Source organism: Rhinolophus sinicus, linkage group LG02 (genome assembly GCF_036562045.2).
Source record: "Rhinolophus sinicus isolate RSC01 linkage group LG02, ASM3656204v1, whole genome shotgun sequence".
Classification (NCBI taxonomy): Eukaryota; Metazoa; Chordata; class Mammalia; order Chiroptera; family Rhinolophidae; genus Rhinolophus; species Rhinolophus sinicus.
In genome coordinates this window covers 194,745,389-194,771,792 of record NC_133752.1, presented here as the reverse complement: position 1 = coordinate 194,771,792, position 26,404 = coordinate 194,745,389, and the positions used below count along the sequence as shown (strand labels likewise).

At 53.2% G+C, this 26,404-nt stretch overlaps 1 protein-coding gene across 4 annotated transcripts; it reads right to left on the bottom strand.

Annotated features, from left to right (window-relative positions):
* Window positions 1–862: 862 nt before the first annotated feature.
* Window positions 863–24,584, bottom strand: SEPTIN3 (septin 3). Of its 4 annotated transcripts, XM_019734500.2 has the most exons (12): window positions 24,463–24,584; window positions 21,345–22,705; window positions 14,490–14,681; window positions 11,729–11,857; window positions 11,227–11,308; window positions 10,034–10,171; window positions 8,641–8,758; window positions 7,676–7,771; window positions 5,949–6,048; window positions 4,659–4,710; window positions 4,281–4,374; window positions 1,965–2,174 (listed from the first exon to the last, which is right to left on the bottom strand). In XM_019734500.2, exons 2-12 carry the CDS (start codon window positions 22,684–22,686, stop codon window positions 2,109–2,111), a joined length of 2,409 nt encoding a protein of 802 aa, XP_019590059.2. In that variant the 5' UTR covers window positions 22,687–22,705; window positions 24,463–24,584; the 3' UTR covers window positions 1,965–2,108. The 4 variants fall into 4 exon arrangements, with proteins under 4 accessions (XP_019590063.2, XP_019590065.2, XP_019590059.2 ...); XM_019734504.2 differs by lacking the exons at window positions 21,345–22,705; window positions 24,463–24,584 and adding an exon at window positions 18,845–18,983 and having other exon boundaries at window positions 863–2,174; XM_019734506.2 differs by lacking the exons at window positions 21,345–22,705; window positions 24,463–24,584 and adding an exon at window positions 19,365–19,493 and having other exon boundaries at window positions 1,436–2,174.
* Between the last annotated feature and the right edge of the window lie 1,820 nt (window positions 24,585–26,404).

The following is a 26,404-nucleotide window of genomic DNA, read 5'->3' as shown; positions in this document are numbered from 1 at the left end:
AAAATATAAGACCTGGTCTTATATGATATTACATATCATATAAGACCAAGACCCGGTATTACTATATTATATTATATTATATTATATTATATTATATTATATTATATTATACCCGGTGTCATGCAGGGTGTCATGCGGGGTCTCAGCTCCCGCTCCCCACATAAGAATGCAGGACATGGTGAGGCCAAAAAGGAACACCCACGGAGCCATAGATAGGGGAGTCATACAACTATAGTCTCACTGGCAGCTGGGTTGGAGACACAGGAAGCAGAAGTCACATGATCTGCAACCTGCCATCCGCTTCTCTGCAATCCGCAATCCACACTCTGCTCTTGCTAGCTCAGCCACCATCTTCTTGCTAGCCATTTTCTGCTAGCGTAGCCATGGCAGTTATGAGTGGCCAATGGCTCACTGGTTACAGCTGATGGGCAACTAGCCACAGCTGATGGCCATCCAGTCACAGTTGATGGCCATTTACTACCTGAGTGAGCACCTTACCACAGGAGGGTGAGAGCCTGGATATTGCACTCCTGGCTCTGTCCTGACACCTGGTCTTATATAAGACCCAGTCTTATATTTTTGCTCCAAAAGACGCATTAGAGCCGATGGTCCGGCTAGCTCTTATTTTTCGGGAAACACGGTAGCTTCATCACTCATTTTGGATATAAAATCCCAGGGAATAATGACTGGGGTCCCACCTCATGCCAACTAAAGACGAACTGACCTCACAAATTGTTTTCCATCTTGAATTTCTGTGGCTTACCAAGACAGTTCCTGTCTCACCCTCCACACACAGGTGAAGTGATGTAATGGCTGTTTGGCCAAGGAGTGAGGCGCCCTAATAAGACACAGGCCAGGCAGGTATTGTTCAAACAGCAATGTTTAGTTGTACAACACATAAAGTCTAGCAACATTTACACAACCAGTGTGAGTGTCTGTTGGCTTGTTTTCAATTGGGAAATTTAACCAGAATGTCACCAAAAGGTTGGCTGGGACTGGTAACGTTTAAGAAATGGGTCGTTCTTGCATCCCCTAGGCTTGGGCCTTTTGCTCCATCAGGACTTGGTTGTAGATGAATGGCCCCCAAGTTACCAGCCTTTGAGCAAGTTGTGTCCAGGTGGAGATGGGGAGGGGTGGGCAGGGGGGGTGCTTTCATAAACACACAGTGTGTGAGGCAGTGGCAGCCGACATTCGCAAACATTCATGCATCTGATGGGGGCCCTTGCCCTCCACTGGGTATTTTCCACTAGCCTAGAGCGACCAGCTGTGGCCAGGCTAATTCATTACTCACATTAACGGGGTGCAGGTGGGGTTAGGAGTAGTCAGGGTAGGTGGGAAGAGATCCCTTATTGCTAAGTGGACAGATGGGTGCTTTTTTCTTCCTAGAGTTCACCTTGCAGGGTTCTGGAGTTTTGTATCTGTGTTTAGTTTTGGGTTTTTTTTCAAGTGTGAGGATAAGAAAGTTAATTCCAGAAATGTCTTTTCAGGAAAACCACTCTTCTTAAGTGGCTACATTATGGGCTGTGGAGGGTGTGCAACCACACTCTGGGCCGGCCACAAGTGGTGATTTTTTAAAGAAGTGACCCTAGCCCTTGTTCCCCCACATCTGTTGTGACCCATCCTCATAAATACACTTTAAGCAATGAAGGAGACACCCTCGTCCCACATCGGGGCTCACACAGCTGACGTCAACGAATCTGACAAGCAGAAAAGTGGCTTTCTTGACCATTTAGGGAAGCCAAGAGTAGCTCATGCAGATGGACAGGGAACAATGCCATTTCTCTTGGAGATGGTTACAAATAGCTGGTATGGGTTTGCAAGGGCAGAAGAAGCTCTTGATGAGTTCTTTCACCCTACAGATGGGCTGGGACCAGCTGACACAGACGGAGCAGGGCAGTGCTGGCGAGAACTCCATTCCACTGAGAGAAGAGGGGTGTTTGATAAATGGAGGAGGCAACTGTCCTAAAGAGGCCATTGGCCCCTCCCACCTGCTGAGGGTTGAGAGGGGCTGTGGAGGTGGGCTGAACAAACAAGCCCTAAAAAGGTCATGGCCCTGCAGCAATAACAGCTGAGAGGAATGGAGGGAGAAGCAGCGCTTGAAATGGCCTTCATTCAGCAGTGGGGCAGGGGGTGGCTGGCACGGGTGGAAGGACAGTGCCCAGGAGGCCTTCTCCCTGCAGGGGGGTTGAGAACGGTTGAGGGTGTGGACACCAGACATATAAAACAGCTTCTCCAGGGAGGCTGAGATCATGGTTTTGGGCCACCAAGCATCAATCTCCTATTTGGCCTCTCCAACACCCACCACCCCCACCCCTAGATTTTCCCTGCCAGGCTGAGGTGTCCAGTCCCACATCTCCATACAGGACTGCTCACTGTATAAGCCAGGGGTCCCTCTTCTGTTGAAATGTAGTCACCTCTGGGCTCTAACCCTGCTGCTGTTCTATCCTGACAGGCGCCTACCGTGAAATCACTTTGTGGGCAAGGAGGCATGTGGGTTGGATTGTAAAGAGCCTCCAGGAAAGACTGAGACCCCAGGTTTTGGGTCACTGGTTATCTATCACCCACCTCTTTCACTTGGTCCACTGAATCTTGGTCTTAAGTCTTTGTGTTTTCCTAGCACCTGAGTGATAAGGGACTATAAATGCTGGGATTTGCAGAGGACCAGTGTTACACCTAGGGTTGGACCAGGAGATGGAACAGGAGGTTGTAGGAGGTTACTGTAAACTGTTTCACTGGCGTTTTCTCTTGCCTAAGGCTAAATCGTTTCCCTAGCCTCAATTTTTAGCCACCTTATAGACTAAAGGAGAAGGAGGAACTTGTTTGTAAAACAAACGGGATATATATACAGTAATAAATATAGGGCTGAAGGGAAAGGCGAGAAAAGGCTAAATGTACGCTTGCTGGGAATGGCTACGGGGTCAGGAGGGGGGCGGGGGAAAGCAGAGAAGGACAGACAGACAATCATACAATTAGCTTCGGCACAAGAGTGAGAGTGGATGGCAAAGAAGGAAAGAGGAGGTCAAGTATATATGAGAAGGGAGCAACAGAGAAGCCTGATGGAGAAAAGGGAGGTGTCGTTTAAAATTTGTCTCCGAAGCCAAACCACCAAGAAAGACCAAAATTGTGTATTGTTCTTGATACTTTTTTAGACTCAGTTCTTCTAGAACTTAATGCCTAAAAGAAGGTTGATTCACGTGATCAGCCTGTGTGCTTCTTTAACCAGACACTGGGAAGCACATAACTCGCCATGTCTTCTCCTCTGCCCGGGTTGCCCATAGGCTCAGGGCCAATCTCCGCCCTCGCCTGCAGAAACCATTTCCCATTCCTCTCTATGGATTTGATTTCTCTTGTACCGTCATCTCCTTTTGTACTAGCCCATGCTTTTAGCTGTGACTTAAGGTGGCCTAAAGTCAATTTTGGAAATAGACGGGGCATAAATCCTAAACATAGAAACATAACTAACGTGGATTAGTCTACAAGGAAGTGAAAGAAGTCAGAGGGGAGCAGGATGAAGAAATGAAGGAAAAGGAGGAAAAGAGAGAAAGTGGGAGCTGAGGCGAGTGTGACGAGTGTGGAAAACAGCAGTTTGCGACAGGGACAGGTGGCAGCTTTTGGACAGTGAATGCAGCGCAGACCGAAGGGTGGAGCTCTCGTCTCCACTTCTAGGCACTAACTCTTCCGGCAGCGGCCTAGCTCTGGCCTCCGTCTCCACTGTCCCCTGAACTTCCTTTCTCCCAGGAAGTCCCAGCCTTACCCCAGACCATGCCCGGCATCCAGGGAGGGGTAAGGCCCAAGCTCCTCGTCCCCTCCCAGGTCTGGCTCTGTAGCCTGTCCTCGGAGAATCTCTGTAACCCCAGTGTGCAGGCAGCTTCAGAGATACGAAAGTTACTTGTGGCTCACCTGCTTCCTCATTTTTAAATGAAACCTCCCCAGACCTCTTAAGTGAGGTACAAGGCTTTGTTCTGGGACACAAGCAAAGAAGACAGATAATGGACAGTCATGGAGGAACCAAACTTACAAGGGACTTTCCAGGGAGGGCAGTGAAAATACCTCACCCCTGAACTCTCTCTCTCTCTCTCACACACACACACACACACACACACACACACACACACTGTAGACAAATGCTCCATGAATATCAGACATGCCTGTGGGACAGAGCAGAAAGGAAGAAGGTGGGATTTGGGATGCATGTGTGTGGAAAAGTAGGTATGTGTGATGATACAGAGAAAAGGTCATCATGGGTTACTGTCGTGGCTTTCCTCTGTGTCCACGCTCACCGGAGGGAGGCCTCCGTTGTCATTGAGCCGCTTGGCCCTGTAGGTCTCATAGTGGATGTTGTGTGTCACTTCCTTGAGGTCCTGGAGGTGGGTCCTGAGGGACACAGGGTGAGAAGAGAGAGAGCTGTGATTAGGGGTGGGAGGAGGAAGAGGGGACCACATCTGAGGTTAACACATCACTTGCGTGGCCTGGACCCAATGGAACCAACTCCAGAGCCAGCGCTATTTCCTCAGCCCCTTTTGCTTCATGATGGGAGCTGGAACTGGGGCAGAAAGCTCTGTCAGAGAGACCTAGAAACTGAGGAAGTGGATCTGAACAGATGGCCTCCTGACCCCAAATCATTAAACCTGCCATCTGAGGGCAGGGGTACATCTTACCTGATGACAAAGTCTCGAAGTAGGGCAAACTCACAGTGGTTGAGGTTTTCCACTGTGAACAAAACAAAATAAAACAGAACAGATGGTCATTTCACTAATGCAGCAACAGCCAGCAGGTGAACGTCTGTTCAGGCCATGGAGGCATTTAAGAGAAAGCCACCAGACAGGTGATTGTAACACATCCAGGGGTTTGCTTCTCTTGGCATTTCAATGCACCGGATTTTATTCATTGGACAAACATTGATTTAGCAGCTACAATGGCACAATTCCTGTTCTAGACTGTGGAATAACAGCTAATAGGGACTCTTATAGTTCCCATTTCATAGAAAAGGAAATTAATACACCGGGAGTCTAAGAAACTTGCCCAAGGCCTAAGACACAATTCCTATCCTTAAAGAGCTTATAATCTGATTGGAAGACAGTCACACACATAGAAAATAACAATTGAGCCATCTTAAAAAGGCCATGCACTATATGATAAATCTAATTCAACTGACTGAGTGCGTCCTATTTTGAAATCACTGGCCAAGGGTTGTCGTAGCAGAAGAGGGTTAAAACATGAACCCTGTAGTCTCATGGTCTTATAGGTAGGACAGGCATTCTCATAAATAATTCCAATTCAAGGCAGATGATCAGAAAATGCTATTAAAAAAAATCCCAACAAAGGGTCACAGGAAAATGAGAGACATGATACAATGGGATGAACTTGGTTTTGGAATCAAAATATCAAAATATCTGAAATTCAAGTTTCACCACTAAGAAGTCGTGTGATCTTGGGCAACACATGTAACCGATCTGAGATTCAAGAGCTGACATTCTGAGAAGTCATATCTACCCTGCTCGGCTCAGAGGGTTATCATATTGAATAAAATCATTGAAACAATTATTTGAAAACTTTTAGAACCTTATGTCCTTCTCAAGGTCACCTCCATTCATAATAAAATAAAAATGGCAACATCTGACCAACCTTTGAGCAGTACGATCACACCCCCTTTCATGTGAAAACTGTTCTCTGGTGTTTCCAGCCCTTATTAATCTCTCCGCGTTCTGTGTTCTGACGACCTTTGACAGGTGAGTCAGTGCCTCCCAGTAAGGTGCTAAATCCGTCTTTTATTGCTTCCTGCCTGTGAGTTTCATCTTCTCAGTTTAGACCGCAAGTTCCTTATGGCAGGGTCTGCCTGGCACTCATTTTATATCTTACATCCTAGGACAGTGCCGTGACCTGCCGATGCTTAAGAAATAAGCATAATTGGCCAGCAGCCAATTCTTCAACAAGATGCATTGGATTACCTTCAATGATCCCCCAGGGAGTTTTTCTGCCGAGGACCCGCTTGCCATTCACTTGGTACTCCTTGTCACTTCCCACCACAGCGAAGGGCATGCTCTCCTGCTGACAAACCAGACACACGTGCATGTCACCCTCCTGTCATCTGGGCCTCCAAGGGGGGGTGGCATATGGTCCTGGGCCTCTAGCCTTGAACTGCACATGTCTGCTGTTAATTCAGTGATCCCACTGCTGACAAGGGCAAGGCTCTTGTCTTTTAAAAAGAGCACTGGACTGGGAGGCCCAAGTCCTGGGTCCAACCCTGATTGTTCCCCTGCCTCACTGGTTAACCTTAGTAAGTCAACTTTCCTTCAACAGGAGAACACTTTGTACTTTTCATAGCATGTTACACATTTGGTTTGATCTGGAACAACTCTGTGAGCTAGCTAGGATAGACAGCCCTCTCTTAAACGATACCCACCCAACTGACAGCCAAAGTAACTGATGCTTTCCACTGTCCCCCATAAAACCTACTGGCCCCCAACCTGTCCCCTGACCTGTCGGAGCTCAAAGGCTACTTTTGATGTGCGTAGTCCCCTCTGCTCTACCAGGTGGTCGTATGTTCACCAAGAGCCAGCGTTTCTTCCCAAATGTATTTTCCTGCTGTGTACGTATTATACATAGTAATGGGATAAATTCACTACTATAGAAGCTGAGGACGTGAGTGTGGGGAGCTGTTTCTCTGAAAATTCAGTGGAATGTTGCAGAAAGGCACGATAAAGGTGAGTTGCTTTTGCATCAAGAGTGGACTTAATCTCAAAGAGGAATTGTCCCTATATGAAAACAAGGTTTAATGAATGCGATATGTATGTTTTAAGTTATTTTAACTCAATAATTCAGGAAAATGTTTATTTTAAAACAGTTACAATTTGTATGCATCATTTTTTTTAATGATTCTTCAAGCGTCTGACCAACTACCTGTCTCAACTATATCAGATAAGGGGCTTCTAGTAGATTATCCACAGCAGACGGAGGAAACGCAAGACCAAAGCAAGTGATTTGTCCCAGGTTACAGTGCGTTAGTAGAAAAGCCCGGCCTACAACTCAGGGTTCTGACATAGAACCCCAGAACTGTAGAAGCTTGAGGGGGACCTTAGATATCACATGGCGATGGTTTACAATCCTGATTCCATGAAGCCTGAAGATGCCCAGGAGATACCCCAGGGTCTGCTGACAAGGCAGGGCTCTGTGCCCCATGTCACTTAGCCAAAGCAGCTGTTTTTGTGTTTTATATATTGGAGTTATGTCTGACATTTGTTTGAAGGCTTCTTGTAGAGAAAAAAAGCCTATGAGCCATTCACCTAGTCTGACCTCTCCATTTTACAGACGAGGAAACTGAGGCAGAGCTCTGACTAGAGCACAGATATGTTGGAGCCCAGCCTGATGTTTTTCCTGACTGTGCCCTTCCATCACCCCACACCCTGGCTTTGCTGAGTGCTGTGCGGGAGGATGAGCTTTTGTGTGGTGTGGGGATGGGTGGGAGCTTTGGGCTTCTGGGTGCAGGTCCAGAGTCCTGGCCAGGGCCACTAATCCTTATCCTGTCCACGTCCCTTCTCGTCTGGATCAGGCAAAGAGGAACAGGGAGTATGGTAGGGGGAAAGCAGGTGAAAAGACGGACGTGCTGCGTGATGCACAGCCCACCGGTACCAAGCGGGTCATCTGTGTGATGAACGGAGCCCCCTCAGGCACCCACCCGGATTTTGTCGTTCTCTGTCTTATCCTCCAAATCCTCATCAAATTCCTTCTGGGGGTAGAATTCAATGCCATTTACTTCAAGCTCCTTGCGGACCTAGAAGTGAGGAAGAGAAGCAAGGTAGCCAAGTGTCAGGATAATGGGAAGGGGGCAGAGGGTGTGTGTGTGTGTGTCTGTGTGTGTGTGTGTCTGTGTGTGTGTGTGTCTGTGTGTGTGTGTTAAAGTCAGAGGAATGAATGAAGGCTTTGATAATCTGGTCATCTCAGAACTCTGAGGCCCTGGGCAGCAGGAAGATCCTGAAGGAAGTGCAAACCCCAGTGGTAAAATTATGAGAGCCCAGCCTGAGGTGAGGAATAGTCTGGGGTGCAGCTTGCTCATCTCGGGGTCCATAAGATTAGGATTTAGACAAGAAGTACCTCTGAGTACAGACTCCACATGGGCAGTACTCGTGCTGCTACATGTCATATTCCTGTCTGCAGGGAAGAGAGGTGAGTCCCCCGACCCTAAGCCTCTGTTTGCCCTCTTTCAAAGCTTGGCTTAAGACTCACCTCCTCCAGGAAGCCATCCAGGACTTCTTCAGTGGTCTACTTGAGTGTAAGTTTCTTGAAGGCAGCAACTGTCTTTATACTTCTCTCGCACCCCCCTGCCCACTCCCACCTGGATGCTTCAAGCACAGGAGCTTACAGAAGATACCAATAAGGTCTGGAGGACCTTGATTCATTAGTCTAGTCCTTCAAGCAACCTAACATTGAGGAGAGGTTTCTCATGTTCGTGGTGATTTATGTATTCAGTGGTCTTTGCAGGTAAGCTTGGGGGGTGGGAAGAAGGCAGCCTGAGGCTGCACTCACTTCTCCTCACACTGGTCCCCAGACATCACCAGCCCAGCCTCTTCAATGGTTAAGTAGGAGGTGGGTGGGAGGTCGGCGGCAAGGAAGGACAGGAAAAGGAGGAGGGGGCCTTCTCACCCTTTGCTTGAATTCAGACTTCTCCTCCAGGGTCATGGTGTCAGCCTTAGCGATGACAGGGACGATGTTCACCACTTTGCTGAGGTGCTTCATGAACTCCAGATCGAGAGGGCGCAAGCTGGGGCCCAGAGAAGGCGGGATGTCAGAGCCACCTTGCCCTCCCCCACCCCGCCACGGTCACCACTCCAGGGCCACACTTGGGACAGGAGGACTGGGCTGGGCTGAGGCTAAGAGGCTGTTCCTTCTCCTCTGACTCATGTGCAGAACAGGCCCCGACTCCCCAGCACCAGGACCCGCCTTCCCCTTTTCTCTTCAAATCCTGCCCGTCTCTAAGCCCCACGCAAACCACTCCTTCTTGACCTCTTTCTGACCTGGGGGTTTCTTTCTCCTGGGAATCGCTGTGGACTGTCATTCCCACCCATGTGTCTTTGTGTCATGGTTACTCATGTGTATCTTGTTCTGCCTGTGGGATAGCACTTTTCGGCAGGCCTTGGACCAGCCCCAGTTAGTCCTACAGGGGTCCAGCTGGGAGGTCTGCCCCTCCCCCATTTGAGGGCCCAGCTTCCCCCCAGGCTTGGGGTCCCAAATGGCCTCTAGATCGCAGTCAGGGGACTCATTAAGTCAGGCTGTCGGCTGCCTTGCTCTGACTTTGGGTTCAGGTTCTAGGGAGGGATAAAGCTAACCTTTTTATTGAGTTCCTGAGCCCCACCATCAAACACCTGAGTACCCCATTCCTCCAAAATCTGGGGCCTCTTGTGTGTGTCATCCTCTCAAGGACTGAACGCTGGCCCAGCAGCTGGGCTTAGGAATAAGTTAGGAGACCTCCCCAACAAGAAGCTTGCCTGGTTGCCCACTTGGCTCTCTCCATCCTCTGTAGGCACGCCCTGTCAGGCAGCCCACCTGCTATCCACAACCAGAGTTCCCAGCATGCCCTGCCTGCTACCAGCCTTCATTTCTAGACACCTTGTGCTGGGCTGGCCACCCTCCCATACCTACAGCTGGGTCCCACACCCCTTCCAAAACACCAGCCCCAATCCGGTATCCCTGCCTCTTTGCATTTTACCCTTCTTGCGGCCCCACCCCTACCCCAGCCTGGTGCAAAGCAGGTACCTACTGAATAAAGGAATAATCCTCTACTCACGTATACCAACTTTCTGCTGGCACAGTCAAGCTATGGTGCCAGAACACCAGGGGGAAGCATGGGGGTGGGGGGTGTCGATGTTGGTTAGCTTTACTCTCCCGGCAAGGAAGTCAGACTTTCTTGGGGAATGACAAGGCCGTGAATGTATTGGGGTCTGTCTGGCCCTCCCCAGCTGAGTTCAGGTATTGGGTATCCACTACAGGATGGGCACGGACGGTGCAAACCAGAGCTGGGGGTGAGACTGGTACATACGAGTGACCCGTGGGGGAGATGAAGTAGAGGCAGCAGTGGACGCGAGTGTCAGGAATGCGTTTCTTCCTGGCGATGTTCACCTCCTCCTTCAGGAACTTCTCGTACTGCTCATTGATGTACTTCTCAATGGGCTCCCAGCTGGGGGGTGGGAAGAAAGCAGAGGGATGTCCCAGGGGAACAGGGCCTGGGAGCTCATCTTAGGTACCGGCTCCTCACACGATCTTATTTCCAACCTTCCCTACGGGGTCTGGGGTTCCAGCTGACCACCCTCCCTCAGACCCCATGGATGGCTTTCCTTGTTAGCAAGGCTAGAATTCCCATGGGGACCTAGACCTCTGACTGGGCTTTGGGAGCCTACAGGACCTCACCCCACTCTGAAAGCAGCACACACTTGCCACACCTCCCTTACTTCTTAGCTGGGAGGCTCCGGGGAAGGCTCTGTCCCTCTCTGAGGCTCAGTTTTCTCACAAGTAAAATGGGAGTAACAACGGGTGCCTGGCAGCATTCATGTAGGACCAGAAAGAACGTGTACAGTACTTAACATAGCGACAGCACATAGAATACTCGGTCACAGCAATGATTCATTATTGTCATGACCACTGTCATTGTCATTATTACTTTTCTCCATCAAGGGTCATGCATATAACCAGAGAAGAGGACAACCAGTCACTTTTCTAAGATTGTTCTAAGTTGTCTCGTCCGGTGGCCCTGCCTGTCAGCGGCAGCTCCCTCACAGGAGCTCCATGGTCTCCACCCCTATCTGGGAGCAAACTTCTACCGGGAACCTTCCATTCTGGGCAGCGCATGCACCCCCTTCTTGACTGGACGCTGACGCAGGTTTGCTCTGGGGTTCTCAGAGGCTCTCTCCTCATGGCAACTCCCCTCCCTGTGGCCAAACTCTACCACCGCCTTCAGGCCAGCCTGGATTTGCAGCCCTGATCCTTGTTCTATCTGCCCTGCCCCGCGGCCACCTCCAGGCAATCCCTCGGCCAAAATTCACTCTGCACTGTGCCCTCCACCAGCACGCCTGGCCCCCGTGTGGGCGTCTTCCCCTGGCTCCTTACAAACCCCTCTCTCATCCTCCAGAGCATCTTCCCGCTTAATCCACAGCATGGAGGGTGCAAACAAATCTGCACTGTGCTCAGTAGCTTCCCTGTCGTCTTCAGGGCAGAATCTCACAGGCGGACATGTACCAGTTTTCGTTGTTGATCTGGTCTCCAAAGCCAGGGGTATCGATGACGGTCAGCTTCATTTTGACACCACCTTCCTCTATCACTGCGGGGGAAAGGGGTGAACAGAAAAGGCACCAAGGGGTCACTCTTCCAGGTGATGCCAGGTGCCCTGCCACCTACCAGCCAGGGAGACCCAGGCTCCTTCCTTCTTCCGGACCAATTATTGGAAAAGTCAAGTTCAGGGTCTTCCCCACCTGAACCCCTTTGTGCGTGATGTGCCCTGCACCTGGAATGCCCTCCCTACTTCTTTCTGCCTGTCTAAGTCCCATCCATGCTTTAGCATCCAGTTTCTTTCCTTCCTAATCCCCTTCTGGACTTGCAGTCTAAGGAGTTGTGTTTAGGGCTTAGTTCTATTCTCTTAAGGTTGCGTTTCATTTGCCTTGTTCCCCAGTAAGCCCCATTCTTCCCCCTTTCTGGCAGAGGCCCCTTTGACCGATGCCCATGGTCCCTGCCCCATCCTCACCGTGCCCAATAGCTTTGATCTCCACTGTCTTGGGGATCTTCTCCTCCCGGTTCCAGCTGGAGGCCTTGCGGCTCACTTGGGATTTGAAGAGCGTGTTGACCAGCGTTGACTTGCCCAGTCCACTCTGACCTGAGCGAGACAGGAGGATGAGAGGGCAGGAAGACCCCGTGTCTATGTCCTGAGCCTAATATCCCCCCCGTGACCATACAGGCTTCTGGAGCTGCGATCCAGGCCACACCTTTATTTGACCACTCACTGGGAAGGGAGGGGCTGAGCAGGGAGAGCAGGCAGGTGGGGATGGTTCCCTGGGCTGCAGGACTGAGGCAAACTTGTTAGATTCCACATTCTGTCCTTTCTGGAGCCCCAGGGACCATGGCAAAAGGGGACAACCTATGCACTTGTCTAGTACAGCAGTTTTGGTTTTGTTTATGCTTAAATTTTTAGTCTTTAATAATTCTAACAGTCATGACAGAATTACTTTGCATTCTGATATGGCCTCAGTGCATATGTACTTTCACATGTCAGCCAAATGTGCCTTAGTTCAGCCATGTGAATCCCACAGCAGAGCTGTTTCTAGCCCTAGCTGAAGCAGTCCTGGAGAGACTAATCCCCACCTCACGCAAAATATGTACAGTGTAACAAAACTCATCAATGTAAGACCAGGACTTGAACCCAAGGAATCTCCTGGCCCCATCTCCGTTCTTTATTTTAACATTAGAGATTAGCATTTTGTGGAGCTAAATGCCCAAGAGGGCACCGTGAGACGAGGAAGCGGAGCAGGCAGGGCCAGCCCATCACCTCCACTTCCTTCACGATGGCTCCTTTGACTGGTTTTACAGGTGCAGTTCTGCGCAAGATTTCAGTCCGAGGAGGAGACCCACAACAAAAAGGTGTTTGAAAACCACTGGCCTGAGCAGTGCTTCTCAAACTGCAACATGCCCAAGAATCACCCACCAAGCCTTGCCACTGACAGCGGCGTCAGCGTCACCTGGCCACTGGTAGGAAACGCAGGGTCCCAAGCCCCAGCCCAGCCCAGCCCTGTATTCAGAATCTGCATTTGCACAGGACATCCAGATGACCCATAGGGACAGTAAAGACAGAAGTACTGGTCTGGCGCATTCTTGTGGCCGAGGGGCAAGAGCCCAGGGTTCTAGACCCAACCACGCTGTTTTCCTGAATGCCTACAACTAGCCATATTTGCCCCTCTAGGTTCTTTACTGATGATGTGGTGGGGAGACAGGGCACCGGATGAAACCAGCAACAGCAGATAAGGTGCATTTCTCATTCCAACTGGTAGCAGCCACCTAGCCCGAGGTGTTAAACGGGCAACTCTGGGCTCAGTACTGAACACGCGCCATGGCTGAGCAGCAGTGTCTGCCACGCTGCTGCTAGAAGTGGAGGTAGAGTGGTGAACGAGACATCATCCTTACCCTCAAGGAGCCATTTAGCGTGAGGGAGACCAAAACATAAGCAGACAATTACAATGTGTTGCCATAATCACTATGAAAAAGATAACCGCAGAGTATTATAACAGCATACTGAAGGGAACCTAATCCAGTCTCTCTGGGTTCAAGGAGGACTTCTAGGAAGAAGCAGTAACTAGGCTGACCTGAAGAGTGACTTCGAATGACCCATGAGAAGCTGGAAGGGGGTTGTAGACAGAGGGAACAGTATATGCAGAGGCGCAGAGGTAGGAAAGAGCATGGCAAGTCTAGAAGAACTATTCCTTGTAAGTGAGGCGTAGTGAGATGGGAAGTGGTTAAGAGACGTGTGGAGAGAAAGACAGGCCAGACTAGGAGTTGAAACCCTTACACTTATTGATGGGTGGCTTGATGAGTCTTGCAGGTTGGAAAAATTATTCAGTCACTGGTGGACAATGGATTGAAAGGGAAAGGAGACAGAAGGAGAATCAGTACGATTCTAAGTGTGTCCTGTGGCCAGGGCCCATGAACCATTTGCTACTGTTTTTTGAGATAAGAAGTTTGCACCAGAAAGTAAGTCAAGGGTGTTAAGCACACTGTTCAGTTTAGCTGATGTTTTTTACAGCCACACTTTCCAGATGATTTGCAGCCTGGCCCAGCTCCTTCTGTTGGAGCAGCACGGAGTCAGGTAGCTACGGCAATGCAGGTAAGAGCCCTAGCTCGCCCTAGGATGGTAGCAGTGGAGATGGAGAGACGTGGACAGACTTCAGAGATACTTACGAGGTAAAATTGACAGGACTTGATGATTGCTGGACTGGAGGATAAAGGATGAAGAAAGAAGGATGATGCCTGGACTCCTGTTCCAGCAACTGGGTGAGTATCTCACTGAAATTGGGCAAAGGTCCCTTCCTGCTCTTACATTCTGTGATCTGGTGACACCACTTAGGACCAGTGTCCTGGAAATTCTCTCTAAGCTTTAAAGCACTACAAAAGGTCACAAATAAGACCACCCTCCCTCCGATCCCCCCCCCCAGCTCTAGAAGGTCAGGGAGGACACTGGTGATGCCACACACCTGAAAGCAGGTGGAGTGAGGCTAAAGCCTGCCTATGTATCCCCAAATGGTACGGGCCAGGCTGACCCTCCCCCTGCAGCTCCCACCCCTGGATCAGCGAGGGGAGAGAGGGGTCAGGCCTTTGTGATCAGCATAGAGAGTGACATCTGCCCTCCGAGAAAGAGCTCAGCCTAGAGAAGCAAGGGCTAAGATCGTCCCAGGGAGACAAATGGGAGCCCTGGTGCTGCCCGCCCCCAGGGCCTCCGGTGACCCCACAGCCCTCCGTACCGACGACCATGATGTTGAAATCGAAACCGGTCTTCATGGTCTTCTTGCGCATCTGCTCGATGATGGTGTCGATGCCAATGTAACCCAGCAGGTTGGAGTTGATGCTGACGGGCTTCATGGGCACTGCCGGCTTAGGCCTGGGCTCAGGCACCAGCTCTGACATGGCTGCGTCCGTCCTGGTCTCTGGGAGCCCTGCGAAGCCAAGGTGGGAGGGGTGGGCCGCAGAGGTCACAGGGAAGCCTCAGTGTTATTCTCTTGTTACAGAATCCTACAGAAGTGGGACTGGAAGGACCTTAGATGTCACCAGTACGGGGCCATTTCACAGATGAAGAAACTGAGGCCTGGGCAAAAGGACTTGCCTAAGAACACAAAGCAAATCAGATGCAAAATCTGGACCAGAACCCACATTCTTCAGTTGCTGGGGCCACTTCAAAGGCACTCACTGCTCCAAAGCAGCACATCTGTGTGTCTAACCCAGGGGCTTCTCCACCTTGGCACTGCTGATATTTGGGGCTGGATAATTATTGTGGGGCCTGTCCCGTCATTGGAGGATGTTTAGCAGCATCCCTGGCCTCTACTAGATGCCAGTAATAGCCCAGACAACCAAAAATATCTCTAGCTAGTGCCAAGTGTCCCCTGGGGGCAACACGGCCCTTGTGGAGAACCCCTGGTCTAAGATGTCTCGGGTTATTCCAACCTGAGTCATGTGTCCCCAGATAAAGGGCAAAGGCTGTTTAGGATACTGAGCCTGACATCTATTGACTATCACAGACTTAGTTGCCTTGTCTTTTAGAAGCAAACAGGGCTACCGCTCTCTGCAGTGAGCACCCGTCCTGGCTCCCATCTCAGTGTCCCGTCTGTTCCATGAGCATCACTGCAAAGTTGGGGTGTCTGTGCCCTGGGGAGCCCCAGACACCTTCCTAGCCATGCTTTGGAATCTGTGGGAGAAATAAGTCTCCCCTTCTGACCAGTAGGGAGAGGATGAGAGCCAGGTGAGGGCAACCACTTGCCTGAGATGAGGCAGTATGGCCTTGGGATGGTGGGTGGCAGAAGAAAGGGGAGGCTGAGGAACAGCCCTTCTCCAGTGGGGAAAGGAACACATCCGCCAGGTCTGGCAGGTCGTGGGCTAGTTCACACAGGAGAAATCGGTGTGTTTCCTCACCAGGATAGGTTTCAGCATAGAGCAGCTCCATTTCCCTACCCAGAACTCGGGATGTTGGTGGTGAAGTGGGAAGAGCGTGGCTCACTACCTGCCAGCTCTGTGGACTTAGGCAAAGCAGCTCCCCACTGTGAGCCCCTTCTCCTCTGTAAACTGCGTAGGGTCATGATTAAGGCTGCAGTGAGCGTTACATGAGATGTGGCATCCACACAGAGCCTCACAATCCCAGTCCCTCTTGCCCCTCCCTCTTTCAAGTTCATGGGCTTGTCAGGGAGATGAAATGGTGCATGTGGAAGCACTTGTCAAAGGGACATGCCCAGGTGCTAATTACACAGCATAGTTATTGGACTCCATGCTCCCGAGGACCCCTTCCAGCTTTGCCATTCTAGAACCCTATGGTTCCTGGTTTCCACCCTACAGAATCTCATGCTCACAGGAAGACTGATGGAGTAGCAGATGGGCATGAGACAGAGGGGATGAGAGTGCCGCCCTCCCCCACCCCCAAACCCAGCCAGGAGTCTGTTCTTATACCCCCACCACCTGGTCCTTCCATGGGTCCTGGCAAGACTCTCTCTCCCAATAGAAACCTGTTCTTTCCTTGTCACTCCCAGGCACAGCCAAACCTGACAAAGCCTTAGGAGCTCCCCAGAGCCTGGCTGAGCTCCCTCCTGCTTCCCAGGAAGCTCTTGCCAGCCAGGCAGATTGGCTCAGCCCCACAGCAGCTGACTCTCACAGCCAGGCCTGCTATCCCATTCTCCACCTCCCTGGCCCCACTCAGCACACCTGCACTGAGGGCCAATGCCCCATTTTCCCTGCCCAGCTGCTCACACACTGTCCTCTTCCATTCCCCTCATGCTTCCACAGCTGAGCCCACTTGGTCTCCACAACCCATGTTGTAGGATAAATCCGTAGGGGCAGCGGGGACTACCCCATTGTACAGACCTGGAAAGTGAGTCTTGTACTTATTTATGGGAGTTTCTGTAAGTATTCTTGTAAAGTGTGTGTCCTCACCATGACCTGCTCAGCCCTGGCCTGTCAACTGCAGCTTCCTAAAAGAGCATTCCCAAAGACAGACCGTGACTTCAAGAAGGGCCCTGCCTACTGTATTCCCAGGCAATTTCTAGGGGCTACAGCAGGACTGCGGCAGGTCCAGTCCACGAGCAGAGATCACCTTCATTCTCCCAGCAAGCACCTATTTGCACCCACTGGGTGCGCTGTACAGAGCACCTGCTGGCAAGTGCCCCTCCCAAACACAAGCCAAGTACAGGCCAGTTACAAGCTGACAACCACCACCCACCACCACAAGTGCTGCAAACGTTTGCGGGGGTCGCTGTGTCACAGCCTTTGCTGGAAGACCCTTACCCCTCCAGCCCCTGGCTACTTCCTGCTCTTCTTTCACCATCAGCTCAAGGGCTACCCCTCAGGGAAGCCTCTGCCTTCCCATCCAGTGTAGATGCCCCTCTTCTGGGCTGTCTTGGCCCCCTGAGTGCCTTGCTACTCATCTCATTCATTCATTCATTCACTCCACCCCTTCCGGCCTACTTTATATGCTGTCAAACGGGAGTCTTCTCCAGCCAAATCCTAAACACCAAGGACACTTTGGGACCCCAGACAATGTAATTTTCCCGAGGGCCCACAGTCTGGTCAGAGTGCCTGAGAAGTACAAAAAGACCTCCAAGGTGCAGAATAAATGCTGCTCTGGAATTGGATTCTGTAGCTCCATCCTCTGCCGCTACAGACCCCCAGTCCACCTGCCAACCCCAGATGGGCAGCTGGACGAGGCTTGACTCCTGGCTCGGTGACCCCTGTGAGCCTCAGTGTTCTCCTCAGGAAAATGGGGATAGTACACACCTTGCTGGGTTGCTGTGAGGGTTATACAAAAGCATGGACATAAATTACCTGGCACTGAACTTATGTTAGTTTCCACCCTTCTTCAGGGCAGGGGCCACGTTATGTTGCTGTGTCCCAATGTACCTAGCATAACACAGGCACTCATGAATGAATGAATGCCTCACTGAGGAGTGGATGTCACATCAGAGCCATCACCTTTCTCTTCCCTCAGACATGGCTCCCCTGGCACAGCAGCTGACCCCCAGCCAGCAAATGGCTCTGGTGTAGTCCAGTTAAGGCGATAGACTCTGGTAAGACAGACCTGCTCCCTCCCCCACAACAGGGATTGGAGGGGGGCTCCCCAAGGTTGGGATAGAGCTCAGGATGGGATCACAGCAGGATGTAGCTCAAGTATGCCATCCTGCTTAAGTGGTTCTTGGGGTCCCTCCTACGCTCCCAGCTATCCCAGAGCCCTGGGGAGAGGGGATCTGTCTGCAGTACCTGCCCCATTCGTGCTCCAGCAGAGGCATTGTCTACTTGACTCAGCTCTAGCTGAGTGCCCCCCATAAACAGCACTGCCACCCCCATGCCAAGCAAGGACTCTGGTGCTTTCTTTCACAGGTGAATGAATGGCTTTGTCTTTGTCTGGCTCAGGGACCCCACCCCTCAGTTGGGAAGGTGGCAGCAGAGAGAGGAGACCTTTCCAGACTACCACCTGCCTCCTTGGCTTAATGGAGTGGGGGTGGGGAGGCTCTTCCTTCCTTCCTGAGCTGGAGATCTTCCCCAACCCCCAGCCGCCTTCAGGACCCCACCCCCACCAGCAGAGGCAATTCCAGTCCACCCCAGCTCCAGCGCCCCCACTTCAGAAAAAGAATCACAAAAGATACCTTAGTTCTTTCCCATTCGCAGGAGCAAAGGGCCCTGGGCCCCCCCCTTCCCCCATCCCAGTCCTCTGGAGGCCAACGAGTTCCCTTGGAGACCACCAGCTGGTGCCAGTCTGTGTGTGGGGGAAGGGGTCTGTGTGTCAGCTCACCCATCTCTTATGTGGCTGTAGGTGGCCCTGATACCTGTGCGTGGTGTGCGTGTGTGCGCATGTCTTGGTGTGCTCCAGTGTGGGGCTTTCTGTGCGTATGTGGGTCCCTGATTGTGTGTCCGTGGGTCTCTGTGTCTCCCCGAGTTCCCGTGGGTGCATTTCTCCGGGCATGTATATCTTCGGGTGTGTGCCCCCGTGTGTGCGTGTGTCCGTGTATGTCACCACGCGTGGGCTCCTCGGCGCAGCAACCCTCCCCCTGGTAACACTTCCAGCTGGGCTTTTCGGGGCGCAGCCTCCTCCCGGCGGGCGCCAGTGGCCCGGTCAGTCCCCTACCTTTGGACATGAATCCTCCTTTGTCTCTGTTCCTCCCAGGAGATGCTCAGGGCGCGGGGCTGCAAGGCTGAGCGGGGCGCGGGCTCCTCCTGGGCCGAGCGGCCCCTGCAGCCGGGCCTCGCCCCTCGGTACTCTCCGCCCACCCGCCCGGCCCGCGGCCCCGCCGCGCCGCCCCTGCGCCCCGCGCCGCCACTCCCGCCCGGGACCTCGCCTCCGCTCGTTCGGCGCCGCGCTGCCCCTGCCTGCGCGCACCGATGCCGCCGCCGCCGCTGCCACCCACACCACGTGACCCGCGCGCCCGCCGGCCCCGCGGAGGGCCCCTCCCCCTCCCACGGCGCCCGCGCTCGCACACGCTCCCCGCCAGTCCGCACGCGGGAGCGGGCACCCGGCCCCGGCTGCGGACAGCCGGGAAGGCGCGCGGGGGCGCTGTGCCCGCAGACTCAGGATGCTGGCCGGGCCGGGTAGGGTGCCCGCATCCCAGTCCCGGTCCCTCCCCCTCAATCCCGCTCCGGCTTCTTACCCTCTAGCTTGAGGCGGAGTGGGGGACACAGGGGGCCGGTGGCAGCAGCGGGCGGCGGTGCGCGCGCGTGAGTCACGCGGTGGTTGAGATGTTGCGCTGGCTCAGCGCGGTTCTGCCCAGGCGCGGGCGCCAGTGGAGCCCTGAGTCAGGGGCCCAGGTTCCAGGCCCGGCTCCAGAATGATGGGCCCTATGACCTTGAGCTGTCAGGAATTGTCCTTAGCCTCGATCTACCCTTCAGGAAAATCCTTCATGCATTCGGTCAGCATTAATGGACAGCACGTGGCCAGGCCGTGGAGGAATGGGCATGTGGATGACCCTCCGTCCTCGAAGGGCTCTGGGTCTAGTAGGGGAGACAGAAAGCTGGACTGCCCTAATGCAGGGAAGTGGAATATGCACAGGGTCCTGTGGGGGCATGGGAGGGGGTGCTCTGAGGAGAGAGGGATTTGGAAGGTTTTTCTTGGAGGAGGCGAGGAAAGAGATGGAAAAGCAAAAGGAGGTAGGAGGGAAGAAGGGACGGGCATTCTGCTGAGAGGTGGCAGCAGAGGTGAGGAACCCAGGGGCAAGAGCTGCATGGTGTTGGTGGACAACTCAGAGTTCCCAGTTGAGGCCGAAGCAGGGAAAATTCCAGACAGGGCTACAGAGCTAAGAGGCTGGAGAAGTTCGAAGCCTTGGAAGCCAGGTTTAAGCAGCTGGACATTAAGGGAAGATAATGGTGAGTCACCAGCGGCTGTTAAGCTGTGAGTGCTGCCATCAAATATGTGAGTTCCTGTGACAGCTGGGGGGTGGGCGGGGGTGGGCTGTGGCATCACTGGGCAGAAGGACGGAGAGGAGGGGACAGTTGAAGTAAATCCACAGAGTTGCAAATAGACTGGATGAGATGAAGGAGGGAGGAAGAGAAGGAGGATAACTAGGTTTCTCGTGTGGCGGTGCCTGCAGCTGAGAGAGTGCGACAAAGGAGCGCGGGAGTCAGCTCAGGAAGAAAAGCTGCCTCTGGACATGCCCGGAGAAGGCCGGGTAGAGGAGTCCAGCAGCTGACCACACTTGCATTTCAGGAGAGAGGGCTGGGCTGAAGTTGGAGGGAGCACTGAGACAGGGAGGCATGAAGACAGAGCGGGGGTGAGCTCCCCCAGACTGAGTGTGCAGTGCGATGGGAAGGGGTCTGACCCCGGAAGCCCCAGTGAAAGCCTTGGACTAGGTAAGACTCTCTGAGCCTTGGAAATGTTGGCAAGGTGACAGCCCAAAGTAGGATTCCCAGATCTGGGTTCCCATTAGCTTACAGCCACCAACCAGCTGCATGGCTTGAAGCAGGTCACAGCTTCTCTGAGACCAAATAAATGTCTAGCCCTGTGTTGACCTATTTATAGTTTGTGTAGGACTTCCCTCTGTACAAGTCTCCGACTCACCTTTCAGAACTAAAGGGCTGGGGATGAGGGACCAAGAAAGAGAATTCCAGGTGAGGCAACTTTTAAGCAACAGCTATCTTCCGGAAAGGCTGAATGTGAATGATTTGGGTCTCAGGTGAGGTCGCTATTCACATCTAGAGGAGCGCAGCAGTGGTGACTGTTGGACAAATCACCTCTTATTGAAGTGCTGGTCTGTATTTTCATATGGATGGTTTGCTTTAAAGCTGGACTCACCTATAAATCACCTGATGGTTCCAGTGCTTCAGGGAACACAGAAACAAGCATGGAGAATGCTAGAGGAAGGAATGGGCATAGTGGCTCCTGCACAGGTTAGTCCTGTAAACCTTCCTTCTGGTGACTTCCCTGCACCTGACCTGTGACTGGCAGGGTGGGACCCGGCTCAGGGTGCATCCCCTGGGTCTGTCCCTCAACCCCGGTCCTTTTTCCCCAGCACTTTCGACTCTGACCTTAGAATCCCCCCTCCCTTTCCAACCTATCTATGTATAGTCCACCTCCAGTCTTCCCAACTCCCCCCACAGCAGCCCGGTGCATCTCCAGCCAAGCTCTTCACATTTACCTCTGGTCTCTCTGGCCAGGTCTGTGGCAGCATCTGCTGTAGAATGGTCCAGGGCTGGGGCTGTGCTTCTGCTTGACACCAGTGGATAGGTGGCAGTGTCTGCTGTGGTCAGGTTAATGACACTGTCCAGTGTTGTCTCCCCAATGGCTGGGTTTAGGGTGACCGGCACAACAGAACCCATGGCTATGCCCTGCCTGCTTGTGTCCAAAGCAAGAGATTCCATACGTATGTCCTGCCTGGCTGGATTCGCTTGAGCCAAAGCCAGGGCCGGGTCTGGCCTCGCTGTGCCCAGCCTTTCCAGGTCTGGGGCTGCCAAATCCACGGCTAGGGCCCTTGTGGTTAGATCTGGCTTGACTGTGTCTGCTGTAGCTATGGCTTTGCCCAGCTTGTCTGGGTCTGGGGCTACCGGATCCTTGACTGGGCCCTGCCGGGCTGTGCCTGCTGTAGCCCAGGTCGTGGCTGTGCCCAGTTTGCTATCCAGAGCAGGGAACTCTGTGTCCAGTCTGGATGTGTTTAATGTGGCTAAGTTGACAGCCAGGCTAGGTCTGTTGGTGGCCATTGTGGCTAAATGTCTGGCTGTGCCTGGCCTCGGTGTGTCCAGAGTAGTCAAATCCATCGCCATCACAGGTCTCACGGTCGGGGTGGCCCTTTGGAGGTGCACCCGGGGTCTCGGGATACCCCTGGGCCAGGACTTGCCTCTTCCTGGGGAAGCTCTGGTAGGCACGTGGGAGGTCATTGGGACTGGGTGCCTCTGACCCACTGAGCCTGGCCCTGTAGGGCCTGGTGGACTCTGGGCCAACCGAGATCGGAAGGGTAGGGCCAGGTAGGAACTCACCAGGGGCTTCTCCACCACCGGCATCCTGCTGGGTTTGGCCATACCCGGTTTCCCTGGGCCCTCGGGGTGGACAATGCCCCCTGGCACTAGTGTCACAGATGGTGGGTCTGGAGTGGGCAGCTTCCCTCTTCTGTGGGTGGCAGCTTCCCTGCCCAGGGTGGGCACCCCTTCCCAGTGAGAAGGTAGGGGCCTCAGGGGCCATGCCTGGCTGTTCTGATGGAGTGTTACGGAGATGGAGCTTAGCTTCCTGGGCACAAGGCTGTTTCCAGTCTCCTGTGGGGGTACACTCTGGGCCCTGGTGCCACGGTTCGGTCGGCTGGAAGCCTGTGGGATGTGGCTTTGGGAGAAGGTATCCAGATGGATGGTCTTCCTGAGGACAGGGATGAGAGGTGATACCCCTCCAGGGACCTTTGAGGGGAGGGGAGGGCACCCCAGCAGGTGGCTGTGGGAGAAGGAGTTTCCAGGTCCGGGGGCTCCGTGTGGCTGCATCTCAAAGTCTTGGTCCATCCAGGTCTTTCATCTTCCCCTGAGGCAATCAACAGAAAGAAAGGGCCAAGTAGGGGTGAGGCGCTCTAGCCTGGAGGCCCTCTTCCTCCTGACCAGTCCTCCCCATCCTGACCAGCAGTTAGCCCTGCCGGGTCTGAAGGGGCCTTGTTTGGGGGACTGTCAAATCCTCAGAAGAGCACACATGTCTCTCACACCAGTCCTCCCACAGCTCCACCTGTTACGTTCCTATACACACCTTACACGCACGGGCACTCTCTCACGCACACCTACCCAGGTACCTCCCAGGTGGTGCAGAAGGATGTTTCAGGAATGGTGGCATTCGGTGAACAGGCTGCTCCTGGCACAAGGGAACTCAGTGGGGGAGGAGGGAGTACCTCTCCCTTTGCCTGGGTCTGAGTGTGGCCCTTGTGTCAGTGAACAACTCCATGGAGGTCACATACACGAGTTCAGGGACCCTCGAGAAGGGCGGTGGTTGTTGGAAGCCTATCTAGCTCTGCCCCTGGGCTCCCACCCACAGCAGCCAAAGTAGGAGTCAGGCGTCCATGTAGGAGGCTGAGGGATGAGCAGTTTGGCTTGGGAACAAGGTCTGCTCCTGGAAAGAGCCCTGGGTGGGGCTGCTGGAGACAGATTTAGAGCTAGAGCTGAGGAGGGCCCTGGAGAAGACGGGGCTTAAGTGGAGAAGTAACAAGTGCTGGCAGGAGGACACTTGTCCAGTGAACAAGTCCAGGGATGGTGCTCCATGGGGCCCTGCTGGGCAGAGAGGCTGCAGGGCTAGCGAGGCGAGCGCAGTGGGGAGCGTTGGCTCAGTCTTTGGTGGCAAAGGAGGGAGGCTGGGCCTGGGTGGGGTAGTAATTCACACAGAAGGCCCAAAGGTGCAGAGTGTGGCATCTTTCTGAAAACCCACCATGGGGATTTCTAGGCTGTATCCTGGGGGAGGTGGGAAACAAGTGCAGGTGCAGTGAGGCCCAGGCTGAGCCATGCCACAACACTCGGGCCCTGGAAGACGGCCCAGAGGGTCTGCAGGCGGGACCGGTCACTCCAGGGCAGTGTGACACAGGGCTCAGAGGGGGACAGAAATGGAGGCAAGGAGATGGGCGAGGGTGCTGTTGACATTCTCTGGGGGCTGGTGGTGGGGTAGGAGGGGGCCGCATAGCACAGGGGTAGAAGCCACAGGACAGCCTGCAGATGGGAAGGAGGGGAGACAAGAGGTAGTCAAGGACTCGGCTGGTGATCTGTGTGGATGAGCCATTCCCCAAGAGGGGCTCTAGGGCCCCCAGGTGGCCAGCTGGCGCACACTCCGGGCTCCATGTAACTCACTCTCTGGAACAAAGCTGTTTCTGTTGCTTTCAACACAGCAGGGTGGAACATGATGAGGGTGGGCGGGGCTCATGGGAGACGGGAGTGATCCTATAGCCAGGTCCCTGAGGTCTGGAGCTCGGGGTCTTCACCACCCCCACAGTGGCGCCCCAGCCACATATTTATACTCAAGACAGTGCCAGCCTCCATCACCTCCGCAGTTGCCGTATTCCTGCAGCCCTGCCCTCCTGCCCTATTCACAACCACATGCACCTGGGCACACACGTTTACCCTGAACTTAACCGCAAACACCTACCGTCAGTGTGCATGCCCACGCAGGGAGCAGGCCAGAGGACAGGATTTCTGAGACCTGCTTGTTCTCAGGTCCCCATCCGTTCACTATGCCTCCACCCCTGTCCATCCCTTGGTCCTACCCCTACCTCACCCTACCCCCAAACACACACACAAATACCCACCTACCTTGATTAGAAAAGAAGAAAGGTCTGCTGGCCCTCAGTCTGAGAAGCTAAGGCTGGTGCAGGCCCCTCACATCCTCTGCACCCCAAGTTTGGCCATGGCAACCAACTCAGGGGCCTTGTCCCTGCAGTTCCTTCATGGGCTTCCACTCAACCTCCAGGCACCAGTCCCCAGGCCAAGGGCCCAGCCCTCTCCTGACTTGTCCCACCAGCTACATCCCGGGCTGGGCTGGGCTCTGGGGCGGGGAGGGGCTGGCTTCTCAGGAGTGGGCGGCAGTGAATGGCTGCTCTGAGCCTCTGGAATCCTGAAGGGCCATGGGAGGCTCAGAAGAGCCAGGCTGGGCTGCCCTGGACTCAGGGCCACCTGGGGTGTAGTACCCTGCTGCCTGCCCTCCCCAAATCTGTTCTGTCACCCACGGACTCTGACCCCTGGAGAGATGCCTCCAGTAAGGATACTCCACATATGACCACACTCAGGCGGTCCCAGAGCCAACCTCACTTCTGCTTTCCCTCTGCATTGCCCCCATATCCTGTTTAGTTCTGTGACTCTCAGGCCATCTTGCCCACCCACCTGAGGCCTTTCCTCAAGCAAGCTGAAATTCCTGGAGGCTAAAGGAAGGGCTGTCTCCTTCAACTACTATTCCCTGAGGCCCTGTGTGCTCCAGCTGGCCCCTGTTTAAGGCCCTGAGGATGCAATGCTAACCCAGCCCTGGGCCTGTGAAGACCCACAAGGCCACCCAGCCTGGCTCTAGCATGTGGGCTGGGCTGGGCACCCTTTTCTGCTTCTGTCATAGCAACAGTAATAATAAAGATGGTGATAATAATAGTTACCATTTACTGAACACTTACTAAGTGCCAGGGCTAGGAAGGAGCTCTCAGTCTGTTCAGGAAGATGAGGGTATAAATAGATCCTTACAGTAACTATAATACACCAGTGACAAGAGGAAACATCCTGCCAGCGCTCCCTCTGACCCAGGAATTAGGCTAAGCATTCTCCTGGCATCTCCTTTAATCTTTGCCTCGTCACCTGCCTTTTGCTGATGAGACATCGCAGCCCACACAATGCTGTGTGCTCTGGTCTTTTTTTTCCTGTGTGTTGCTCTCCTTAGCGAGTAAGCCACGTTGGCCAATAGAACTTTCTGCGATAATGGAAATATCCTATATCTGTGCTTTCCAACGCAATAGTCACTAGCCACAGGCGGCTATTGAGCACTTAAAATATGGCTACAGTGCCCAATGGATTGAATTATTTATTTTATTTCATTTTAATTAGTGGCTGTCATATTGGACGGCACAGTTCTGAAGGGCCTGGATTTTATTCTTCTCTGAGTCCCAGGGCCTGGCAAGAATCAGCCTGACTTGAGGTAGAACAGAGGGGGCTGAAAGAGGGGACGTGTTCTACCTGGCCAGATTGGTTAGGGGGAAAATTTACTGACCTCTCCCCGGTAGACTGCATTATCTCTGAGATGCAAAAGCCCTGAGCTGAAGTCAAGGGCCCTGGGTCCCCTCTTCACTTTGGCCAATAACCTGTTGTGCAACTTCTATGAGAGCACTTGCCCTTCTGCGCCTCAATTGCCTTTTCAAATAGGGACCAGATGCCCTCGTGTAGTCTGTTCTAGCTTGAAGATCTAGAATTCCTCCAACTGGCTCCCTGCCAAGCTATTAGAGCCTTGAGAGCAAGGAATGAATCTCATTCATCTCTATTTCCCCTGCCAGTCGGCTGTCTGCCAGCTTTCTCCCCCAATGTTGAGGGGCCTGAGGACACTGCCTGCCCGTTCATTACTACTGGCCGGGGTTCAGCTGCCCTCTAGTGGCTCAAAGTAGCAATGACCTCCTCTTATCTGTACACTGTTTTTCCCCACCAAGAGATAGAACTACAAGTGGCCTCAAAGGACAGACCTCCACCTAAGCAAAAAATCAATGTGGTGGCCTCCCAGACAAGTGGC

Excerpts from the sequence above, each read along its gene's own strand:
- SEPTIN3 (XM_019734500.2), bottom strand. The coding sequence starts at position 22,686 with ATGGACCAAGACTTTGAGATGCAGCCACACGGAGCCCCCGGACCTGGA. Across the intron at positions 7,772-8,640 it reads AGTCTGAATTCAAGCAAAGG|GTCCGCAAGGAGCTTGAAGT; the intron begins GTGAGAAGGCCC and ends CCTCACTTCTAG. Across the intron at positions 4,711-5,948 it reads TCCCTGGGGGATCATTGAAG|TGGAAAACCTCAACCACTGT; the intron begins GTAATCCAATGC and ends TTTTGTTCACAG.